This window comes from Hypomesus transpacificus, chromosome 10, assembly GCF_021917145.1.
Source record: "Hypomesus transpacificus isolate Combined female chromosome 10, fHypTra1, whole genome shotgun sequence".
Classification (NCBI taxonomy): domain Eukaryota; kingdom Metazoa; phylum Chordata; class Actinopteri; order Osmeriformes; family Osmeridae; genus Hypomesus; species Hypomesus transpacificus.
The window spans coordinates 11,944,921-11,956,446 of NC_061069.1; the positions used below are offsets into that span (position 1 = coordinate 11,944,921).

General features: G+C 45.3%; 2 protein-coding genes across 3 annotated transcripts; both read left to right on the forward strand.

Moving 5' to 3' along the window:
- Nucleotides 1–16: 16 nt before the first annotated feature.
- On the forward strand, nucleotides 17–6,698 carry blvra (biliverdin reductase A). Of its 2 annotated transcripts, none has more exons than XM_047027576.1 (7): nucleotides 17–169; nucleotides 1,063–1,183; nucleotides 2,864–2,983; nucleotides 4,187–4,284; nucleotides 4,764–4,871; nucleotides 5,078–5,246; nucleotides 5,343–6,698. In XM_047027576.1, the coding sequence occupies exons 2-7, from the start codon at nucleotides 1,065–1,067 to the stop codon at nucleotides 5,596–5,598; spliced, it is 870 nt and encodes a 289-aa protein (XP_046883532.1). In that variant the 5' UTR covers nucleotides 17–169; nucleotides 1,063–1,064; the 3' UTR covers nucleotides 5,599–6,698. The 2 variants fall into 2 exon arrangements, with proteins under 2 accessions (XP_046883532.1, XP_046883531.1); XM_047027575.1 differs by having other exon boundaries at nucleotides 50–169; nucleotides 1,059–1,183.
- An 811-nt stretch (nucleotides 6,699–7,509) lies between these two features.
- On the forward strand, nucleotides 7,510–11,491 carry LOC124472115 (vesicular, overexpressed in cancer, prosurvival protein 1-like). The gene is made up of 5 exons (XM_047026738.1): nucleotides 7,510–7,755; nucleotides 8,741–8,799; nucleotides 10,161–10,238; nucleotides 10,563–10,699; nucleotides 10,940–11,491. Exons 1-5 carry the CDS (start codon nucleotides 7,708–7,710, stop codon nucleotides 11,119–11,121), a joined length of 504 nt encoding a protein of 167 aa, XP_046882694.1. The 5' UTR covers nucleotides 7,510–7,707; the 3' UTR covers nucleotides 11,122–11,491.
- The last annotated feature ends 35 nt before the right edge of the window (nucleotides 11,492–11,526 follow it).

Genomic DNA, 11,526 nt, shown 5'->3' on the forward strand with positions numbered 1-11,526 from the left:
TCCGCATACGTCAGACGCCAGCTCCTCGTTTTAGCCATGTGAGAGTGTTATGAAAGTTCGTGCTATTTGAATTAAGCCTGCCAGTTATATCACCATAACTAGAGCCTACTGCAAGTACACACCTACCTACGTCGTAGACTTCGTCGAGGTTGTGAAGAACAGTTGTTGAGTAAGGACAATCGTATTTCTTACTTTTTAACGTTGCACTTAGAGTTTTATTTGGCAAAAAGGTTGAGTTGAATGATCTGACTGCTAGTGTGTCAATTTTCATACGATAGTTTGGCTTCTCATAGTTAATACGTTTTTATTCTCAATGAGTTCGGAGGGAGATAAATTATGCAAAATAGATCATAAACAATAGTCCCTAGGTCATTTCTCACTGGATACTAGTTGGTTTCACAAATGATGTCGTCTAATATTTTTTAGCTTCTTTGTTGCAAAGCTTAAAGCATCTGCCAATCTTGCCGCATTCTATGTCTTGCTACTCGACCTGTTCACACTTCAAGGCTATCGCTAAAAGTAGACAGAAGAGTTAATAGCGGCAGATTTCCATATTGTCCAATATTTGCCCATATATGTCACGGACGCATTATGTCCTTGTGGGATGCATGAGGCTCGGGCCTCTTGATAGTGTTGTTGTTGGTTTTGTAACCTTCAGGTGATGCATCACAGTCATAACAGCATTCTGGTGTGGATGCATCATACTCTTGTTAGCTGTCTGGGAGTAGTCCCCCCCCCCGTCTTATCTTATCAGCCCAGTGCACTAGGCTCCACATAGAATAGGTCCATGTCATTTACTTATCTGTCTGAGACAGTTTTAGTTACTCTGCTATAGAAGTGCTCCATAAATGTGGTGAAGATGCATGAGTCTGTTTCCTCTTATTCTTCCTCCCCCATATTTTATAACGCTGCTCTCTCCCCCTCCCCATTAACCCATCTCCCTGTCATCCTCCCCCACCCCTGTTGGCCCCCTCTCTTCCCCATTGCCTCCCGTCTGCCCCTCTATCTCCCCATTGCCTTCCGTCTGCCCCTCTATCTCCCCGTTGTCCTTACCCAAGCCAGCCATGTTAGGTGCTGTAGTGATGGGCGTTGGGACAGCAGGCTTTGTGAGGATCAGGGACATGCTGGCACCTTTGCCCTCCAGTCCTGCTGAGAAGCTGAGCGTGAAGGGCTTCATATCCAGGTGGGTTGACCCCTGACCCCAGTCTGACACCACCTGACCCGGCCAACCGGAGCTCGGGCTTCTCAGAGGGTTTTAGAACATGATCTTGGGATTAAATATTCAAAGTGTTTATATATTAAGTCGTTTTTGTTGATTAATGCGAGTGTTCGATGAGCAAATCACTTAAACGTTTATAATTTACTATAGTAATAATAGTAAGGACAAATAATATGAGAATTATATTTAGCTTAAGTGTGTTGAACCAAGAAACAGTCTGTGTTTTACAGGACACAGTGTTGCGAAAGAGCCAAACCACAATTTTATGCAATTGTGCTTGAAATGAATTAGGCAACACCTATCTTGGTATGACTAAGTGTTGACTAAGTGCTGAACAAGCATTCTCACAGTCAGCATTCTACATCCAAACACATCCGTTGGACCGCACAGTTTAATCTACTACAGGCCCATAGGTCCACTGACCCACCAGTCATGGGATCCCTATGTCAATACATCACAGACAGCATGTATGTGGGAGAAGGTAGCAGTCTAGTACCATTAGATCTAAACGTAACTTTAAGCACAACATTATATGGGAGTCAGGTGGCTGAGCGGGTAGAGCATCGGGCTAGTAATCTGAAGGTTGCCAGTTTGATTCCCGGCCGGTGCACATGACGTTGTGTCCTTGGGCAAGGCACTTCACCCTACTTGCCTCGGGGAGAATGTACTTACTGTAAGTCGCTCTGGATAAGAGCGTCTGCTAAATGTAAATGTATACTAGTGCTGTCAGTTAAACTCGTTATTAACGGCGTTAACGCAAACCCAAATTAACGGCGTCAATTTTTTTATCGCGCGATTAACGCTCTTTTTGACCGAGCAAACTTTGTCGTTTTTTTCACATTCTGTTGCAACAACTACTGACGTTAGAAAAACGACAATACCACACAGGATCTAGCTAGACCGGAATCAAAACAACAGGCACGCCACACACTTGTTTGGGCTTGCGAGCCGGCTAAAGAGTAGTAGCAGAGCCCCTATACGGATTAGACATTCTCTGGTAGTAGGCTAACGTTACGTTTTGAGTTGATTGCCAGCGCCAGACACCAAAATGGATGCCAATAAGATTCTGAATGGAAAGTTTACTTTTAAAAGGTTGCCAAATGGTTCCATTGACAAGACCAAAGTGATCAGTGTGTTCTGTCGTTGTGAACTGAGCTATCATCGCAGCACGTCGTGGTGAGCTATCATCGCAGCACACAGCTGATGCGAATTCTCCGCCCGCTCGTCAAAGCCAGGCGATTGCAATGTTGTTTTCAATAAAAAAAAAAAACATTTGCACGAAATCCTAACCACTTTTCCATGTCGAGAAGAGCATTAACATTTGAAAAAAGAATGGATGAAAAAGAAATCAAGGGACATTTACAATAGATAAAAATGTGCGATTAATTGCGATTAATCGCGAGTTAACTGACATTAATGCGATTAATCGCCATTAAATATTTTAATCGTTTGACAGCTCTAATGTATACCTGTTAGGTTTCCAGTAAACAAGGCCTAATATAGTCTAGAGTCATAGAGTTTGTATGGGATCTTCTATAGAAGACCAGTCTATATGATGTTCCTTGATGTGTTTGGGGAGCTTCTTATGGGCTGTACCATGAAAGCCCGACCGCCCTGCTGACCCCGACCTCCTGTCCCCCCCAGGAGGCCTCTGGAGGAACAGCAGGGGGTGAGCCAGATCTCCCTCGAGGAGGCGCTGAGCAGAAAGGACATCCAGGTGGCCTTCGTCTGCACTGAGAACGCCTGCCATGAGGACAACATCAGGTACCAGCTCCCACACCTGTGTGTGTGTGTTAGTGTGTGCTGAACAATTGTACCAACATTTAAAACCCCTCACATGATGGACTTGGATTTGTATCTTTGGCTGAAGGCCTTCTAGTGGGCGAAGCCACTGATGTTCATGAAGAAAATAAATATCCATGGTTGCCATGTTTGTGAGAGAGTCAACTCTGGGAGGAACTGGTGTGCTGTAAGCAGTCTAAGAATGTGGGCTCGTTCAGTTTTTCCTCGAATGAAACAAATGTCTGTGATGTCATACATGAACTCCACCACCAAAGGGCAGCAGTGGAACAAACGTAACACACCTTCATCCACGTTTACATTGGAAACGGATCGTGCTTCTGTTAGTCACTTTAATATTGGTCCTGTTATTGACTTTTCTTAAGTTAAATAGGGAAATACATACATTAGACGGTAATAGACGGTAACGTGTTGTATAACGGCCTATAATGTTGCATATTGTATTGTATGTAGTTTGTCTACTACAGAGAAGTGTAGATGTGTTCCAGGATCCTGAAAAGAATCCTTCTCACTCATCCTCCCCCCCTGTCTCCTCACTTCTCTTAAACAGTCTGTGTATCTAATCTCTTTCTCTTCCAACTGTTCCTCCCTGGAGTTAGGCAACACATGTGTAATGGCTCTCATTATAACTGTAGAGAGAAAACGCACACCAACACACACGCGCACACATACACACACACACACATTGTGAGAGTGCCGGCCAGGTGAAAAATTGGGGTTTATTTTGGTCTGTTCTAATGAGTGCGTTAAGGACATGGTCATGTTTCACTGGTAGACAGCTCCAGAGGGATTATGGGTAATGGAACAGCAGGTATTGTCCCTCTTTGCTGTGCAGGAATGCTGGGAAAAAGAGTTCTGGAGAGCACGTAATGAGTTATGTGAAGGTGATGGGTCGTGATGGATGGTTTGATTAGAGAATTTCTTGGCAGACTGAAAAGCTAATAGCTTACCATTTGAGTCTCATACAGATTTAGAAAATGCTCTAAAAACAGCAAGTGAGGTCTGTGCAGGAATCATAAACCAAACTGAAATGAGCACCAGCTTTCATGTCCTTAGACCTAAGGGTATTTTAACACATTCTTTCCCCCGTTTTTCTGGCATGTTCTCTGGCTGCGTGTGACCTCCTCCGTCCTGTTCTCTGCTCTCTGTTCTCCCCCTGCCCCCCAGGGCCTTCCTGCAGGCAGGGAAGCATGTGTGTGTGGAGTACCCCATGACCATGACCCACAAAGCAGCCGTGGAACTCCAGGATCTGGCCCAGCAGAAAGGTTAGCTGGATGCATAAAACAAAGAACAAAAACACACTCTACTTGACATGCTGGGGCACGCAAGACTGTGTGACAGGGATATTGTCAGTGCTGGATACAGGTGGCATGATTTGGCAGGAGAATGCTGTTCTGTATACCTGGAGGAGGGCAGCTGAACATTAACATAGTCAGATGGCTGAGTGGTTAGGGAATCGTCTATTAATGAGAAGGTTACCAGTTAAATTCCGGCCGTGCCAAATGACGTTGTGTCCTTGGGCAAGGCACTACACCCTACTTGCCTCGGGGGGAATGTCCCTGTACTTCCTGTAAGTCTCTCTGGAAAAGAGTGTCTGCTAAATGACTAAATGTAAGCGTAAGCTGCCTTCTCCAAACACACACGAAGGAGAGGCCTTGTTTGCAGTGTTCAGCTACAGGCTTGGGTTCTAGTGTTTTTTTCCGGAATGATCTCTACATGCCGTGTGTTCTGTGGTTCCCCTCAGGAGTGGTTCTCCACGAGGAGCACATAGAGCTACTGACGGCAGATTTCAAACAGCTGAAGAAAGACATCGCAGGGAAGAAGCTGGAGGAGGGCTCCCTTCACTTCACAGGTCAGACCTCAGTGGAACCTCACAGTTCAGGTCTAGGCAAGGTTATAGGGACATGGGTTGTCAATGTATGTCTCAAATACTGTATATGTTAACACACACATACAGTTCTCCTTTCCTCCGCTTTAATGTTCTTATTCTGAAACGGGGACATACAAGTTCCCTGTCTTGGTACAGTAATGTAAGTGTGTGTGTGTGTGTGTGTGCAGGAGGTACTTTGAAGCCTGGCTTCGGCTTGCTGGCATTCAGCGGCATCGCCCGCCTCACCTGGTTGGTCGACCTGTTTGGGGAGCTGTCTGTCACCAAGGCGACTGTTGAAGAACAGACGGACAAGAATTACACAAAGATGACAGCACATCTTCTAACTTCAGACAACAGGTCTGACAGAACACACACACCACACACGCACGCAGGAATGATGCCGGCGCACGATTCGACCGTAACCTTTTTTCCTCTGTCGTTCCACGACCACAGGCCTCTGACGTGGGTGGAGGAACGTGGCCCCGGACTCCCCCGAGTCAAGAACGTCAACTTCCGCTTCGACACGTGCGAGGTGACGAAGCTGCCTGCCGCTGCCAGGGAGCCTGTGGGGATCTTCATGCAGGACATGGTGATGTTCGCTGGGAAGCTGCTGGGGCAGGTCCCCCCTGAGCAGCTGGAGGCCGAGACACGCAGGGTGCTTCACTGTCTGGAGCTGGCCGACCGCATCCACGAGCTCAGTCGGGGCTAGGGAGGACGGGGCCAGGGGACAGAGCTAGCTAAGACAGGACTAGGGCTAAGGCTGGAAGGGGTTAGGGAGAGATCCAGGCAAGACAGGAGGGGAAGGAAAAGACGATGCCAAGGCTGGGGACGGGGTTGGGTCAGGGCTAGGGATATCCAGCTTCATCCTCTCTGTCAATGTTGAGCCAGAAGAACCCTCACTAGGTTTTCTTAGCCATGTAGCTTCTCTAGCTGTGTGTTTGACAGATCCCTGCATAGAAAGGTTGAGGCCGGTAAATAAAAGGAATCCTCTGTGCAAGTACATGGCCAAATGATAACCCTTACTCCTCTTACACCACTCCTGCTTCTCATGTGCTACCTTGTAGAGAGAAAAGGGAATTTTATTTATGGTTGATTCCTTACCTGCTAACAAGCTAACATTAAGATAAAGCTGCACACAGTTTTAGTGTTATACAACATCCAGTGTATCTAAACTTGGTTTGAAAGGCATATCCTGTTACTTCACTTATTATTATTTTGGTTGTTCCTTTCTGGCATTGCTGGCAGTGAAAATCTGACATTCCCAGTTATGTTTACCTCGCACACTTTCTCTCCTTTTCTTTCGTGATAAATTCAACTGGTATTTCTGGAAGTTTCTAGTCCTGGTAGTTCTGGAAGTTATTCATTATCATGACAAAACAAAAGGGAAAAAACTTTGAAAAGAAAACATTTTTTTTGACATTCTTGAAACCATCAACTTGGTTGGTGTGGTTGAAGCACATCCTAAATACTATTCTGTTTACGCCGTCACCAACCAGTTGGCCTCTGAGAGTCTTCTCAGTACTAAAGCCAGGATTGTCACACGATAGTTGTAGAAAGGTCCCTGGCAAACACAGATCATGGACTTTTAACCCAATGTTTTCTTTTGTTACTGTTTGTAATGAACATCGAGGTGTGCTGTTTTGCATTGCTTTGCTTAAAGTGTTTAAATCAAATGTTCTGTTTACATTGATGAGGATGTGAAGAAGCCTGTTTATAGGTGATAAGTTTATAGCCTGTTTACTCTACTGTTCTGGACCTTGTGAATTAGGTTGGAATCACTTCCTTCAAATAAAATGTGCCTGAGTCCTGGCTGTGTGTTCTGTAGTCTTTGCTACGGTAGTTTCTTTTTCTTGGTAGAACATGCCAGAACGTTAGGTGATGGTTGAAGGCTCATGACAGATTGGCACAATAATTAGCCTAATACAAACCAACAAAATGCGAGTTAGTTTAATTTGTTAAAATTAAATTGCCGTTTTACATGTATTTGTATTACTATATATTACTGATGCCTTCACATCTCTGCGCTGCTGTTACACTTTCATTAAGCAGTCACACTTGTCATTGTGTTGTTATTACACTTGTCACGCTTATTACGTAATTACACCTGTTACACTGTTATTATACTGTTTTTAACTGTTACACTCAGAGTACGAATTATCCAATGATAATGGAGGGGGGTGTTAACTTTTTCTCCAGGGCGTAAAGTAATATTTCCAATTACAGGTAAGAACGATATATAAATATATCGACCCCCCAACCTGTGGTTTTTACCTCTTTTGGGGGGGTCCAAGTCTTTTGGGGGGGTCAAACAACCCGTAATTCGAACCCTGGTTACACTGTTATTACGCTTATGTTGTTACCAGCGTTACACTAAAACAGGTAGGCCTACATCTTAGTGAAAAAGTGTAGTCAGTACTTCAACTTTTACCTGTCTTTTTAAACATGAATGTCTGTAGACTACTTCTACTTGAGTGAAGGATGTGTGTTTTTTTGCCATCTCTGAGAATAATTTGTATGCGTGGGAATCCAACATAGTCATCTTTTTAATAATGAGAACCCTACGACTTTAAGAGAAACCTATGAATCAGCGATGTAATAACGATGCCGGGAAAAAACGGACACCCTCTCTAGCTGCGCAGCCTCTCGAGCGGGACGTCCCGTTGGCCATGCGTAAACACGGTGGGCCGCGCTAGACTGGTGGACTGGCCAAGATGAGAGAAGAGGATTGCGACAGTGAAATGTTCATATTAGATAGATCAAATATACGAATGGAAATGCTTTAGACGAACATAGTTTCTCGGTGGACATTTCGTAAACTATGGATTTTATGTCTGGTGTCATTCTTCTTCTTTGGTTGGTTGATGAGGTGAGTGCGCAACTGAGTTTTCCAGTGACTTCCAGTTACAAATGTAGCCAACGACATGGCGAGGGGTGATTATGTGCTTGTTGAGGTCGGTCTGCCCCACACAGTCCAGGAATGACAATGATAAACTCTACATTAAAAAATCGATGTTATACTATATCATGAATGTATGGCATATCGTCAACTCCGTTGTTGTACATTCACATAATCAGAAGTATGATTTTGAACAAAGAAAATACTAGAAAATGATGCATGCAGGCACCAGCAATGAGAGAGGGGTATATGTAGGACAATACATAAGAGGATAACCTCTGATAGCTTTGGATGTGTATCCTACAGTAAAGGAGTTGAAAGGCTAAGACAATGCATCTCATCAAATTATGAGCTCATATTTTAGCGGAACATTGCCTAACAGTTACTATACAGTTGTGGAAATGAGTTGAATAGTGTTGTGAAGATGATGAAAATGTATTTATATGTTTTGTGGTACTCTCACAGCTGCATGTGCAATTAAAGCAGACACACCCACCCAGATTCACTCAACACACACACACACACACACTTACTCACTCAACACACACACACACACACACACACACACACACACACACACACTTACTCTCACTCAACACACACACATTCCCATTTTCACTCACCCCACATCTCACGCACACACAGCCTCCTCGTCTACTGACCATTGTTGATTGTTGTCAGTGAGCGGTGTGGAGACAAGCAGCTCTTTGTGGACTTGTTTGTGTGCCTGGCGAGCTCCTAGGCTGACCAACAGAGGCGGAGCCAGGGTCAGGATCGGGTGCTGTTATTGGTCAATTCTCACGGCAAAAGGGGTTGTCATTCGTCACTCATATCAATTTTGGGACGTCTGGTCCCACATATTTCCTGTTCCTATGTCGGGCATTTGCTGACGTGTGTCACAATCGAGAAAGAAAATCTCGTCGTTTGACAGTTTCTCGTCTCTCGTTCACCGCAGTGTTCCGCCAACAAGAAGTACTGCTGGTACTTCGAAGGAGGCTACCCCATCTACTTCATGTGAGTCCAACGACTAAACATCAACAGCAGGGAAGATTCCAGCACTGCAGCATTAGAACCCCAGCAGCAAGGTTGCGTAACCACATCCCGTCTCCCCTGGGATGAGGAACAGACATAAACACCCCAGCTGAGATGATTGGGTCCTGGGAGGGCCCCTTTAACAGAAGCCTGCGCTAAAACAGTCTCGTCTTATATGGAGACGTGCTGCTGCAGCAGGAGATATTAAATATGTAGGGACTGACGTTGGAGTTGGAGAGCGGAGAGAGTGTTGCAAACACAGGACACACACGTTCACACACCACACACACACCCATACACATTCTCACACACACACAAATACACACACATTTGCACGCAGACAGAAACACACTTCGTCACAGAAGTGCATAACTGTCCATTCAGTCAGGATTGTAGCTTATTTAGGCAGGATTTTGTGTTTGCAGCTTAGTGGAGGATCTGTTTTATCTTAAATCTTTAAGCTTCAGAAAAAATGTCAACCACCGCAGCATCATCCAGACTCCCTTCAAGCTCTAGCTCAACATGTCTGCCTGGAGATGAAAAACTGGGAACACACACATTCATGTCACTTGTAAACAGGCTTTTCTGTCTTACACACACACCACACACTCTGAGACCCTGCGGAATCTGACGTGACAATGGCAAAGGCTGCCCAAAATACATTCCCCTGAAAAATAAAAATAAGCTCTGTTTTACATATCTCTTTCCTATTATTATCCACCCCTTTTCGTGAATGTGTGCGTGTGTGTGTTCATGCGTGTGTGTGTGTGAACCAGAGCTGTTTTTGAACAGAAACACAATAGCAGCAATACATCATGAGCTTTGGTGTATACAGGTGCTGTCATTCTGTCTGCAGGGGAGAGGGAGACACACCAAACACACACACAAACACACACACACACACAGACTACACATGAAAGAACTGGCAACTGAACTTGTCTGTTGGCAAGCGGCCAAAGCTTAAATTGATAAATGAACAAATAATTCAATAAATTCATTAGTGTCTTCAAACAGAAAATTCACTTGATGAAAGGCTTCTTTCAAGCCATGCTAGGGTATGATACAAACAGCATATGAGCAGAGATTCTGTGGGGAATGGGGTCTATTCATGTTTAGTTCCCAGAACATTAGTCATTTGTTAGACGACTGTCCCATCGGACCTCTCATCACACTCCCAGTCAGCCTATAACGGCAGAACCCTGTGAACCCCAATGTGGTGTGTGTCCTGTGTGTGTGTCCTGTGTGTGTCCTGTGTGTGTGTCCTGTGTGTGTGTCCTGTGTGTGTGTGCAGGAGCAGCGTTTGTTCTAATTGTATGTCTTCCTCGGTGTGTGTGTGTGTGTAGATGTCGTTCGTATGAGGACTGCTGTGGTACGAGATGTTGTGTCAGAGCTCTCTCCATCCAGAGACTGTGGTACTTCTGGTGAGGAACCTCTAAACCATCCATCCATCATCCAACCATCCATCCAACCCTCCATCCATCCATCCATCCAACCATCCATTCATCCAACCATCCATCCAACCCTCCGTCCATCCAACCCTCCATCCATCCAACCAGTCTGATGAAATTATCGCTGTCCTTCTATCTGTTTCTTTATCCCTTCATCTCTGTGCATGCCTGCATATGATCTTCCTCTGTTCAAGGTGGTCTGTTACTGGGTAACTGGGATTTAGACTGCCGTGTGCGTATGTGTGTGCACGTGTGTGCGTGTGTGTGCATATGTTTGTGTGTGCCCTCCTGTTCCAGGCTGGTGTTGATGCTGGGCGTGGTGTTCTGCTGCGGGGCTGGGTTCTTCCTGCGTAGACGGATGTACCCCTCCCCCATCCCCAACGAGCCCAACTCCTTCAACGTCCACTTCACAAGACAGCCAATCACCACCTCAGGTGAGTCACCATATTCAGGCCTCCAACCAATCAGAGCACGGATGCCTAGCAAAGGGATCTATACAGCACTCTCCATACGGTGCGAGTTGCTTTGAAAAGAAATGTTGACACGACGTCGTCTACGTCACTGTTATGAAACCGAGTTATGAAACAAGGTAATATATAGATGGTGCCTGACCTTGTGAAAGCCCCCCCCCCTCTCTCTCTCTCTGATCATCTGACCATGGTTCTCTCATGCAGGTCTGCAGCAGAACGTTCTGCAGAACTATGGGGATCCAGGAGGAGGAGTCTTGCTAAGCCCCGCCTACCCCCTGCAACCACACCCCTCCCATCTGACGGCATCCTACCCTCCTCCACCTGCCTACTGCAGCCTTCCTCCTCCGCCCTACGAACAGGTGCAGCAGGAGACACAGAAGAAATAACCCCGGGAGAGTCTCAATACTCCTCCCGAGGCCGAGTCTCAATACTCGATACGTTCTTCCTTCAGTGAGGCTAATTACTGATCTCATCCAACCAGATACAGTCAAGATGAGCCCTTAGTCCAAGTGGGCTGAAGGGATGAAGCCTTTTTTGGTTCCTTCAGATAGTGGCAAAATATGCATATTAGTCACAAAAAAGACATGACTCAATGAAGACAACTGTAGATCATTATCTATGCAATTTATGAATTAATTCAGATGTAGTTTACGGTCCTCATCTCCAACTATTTTTTCACTTTGTTCTCAACTAACCTACGACAGCCTTGTCTCACCAGCTTGTGTATGATAATAAAGTTTGACTATTTTTCACCAACATGGGTGTACAAAATCGTGTTTCTATCTGCCACT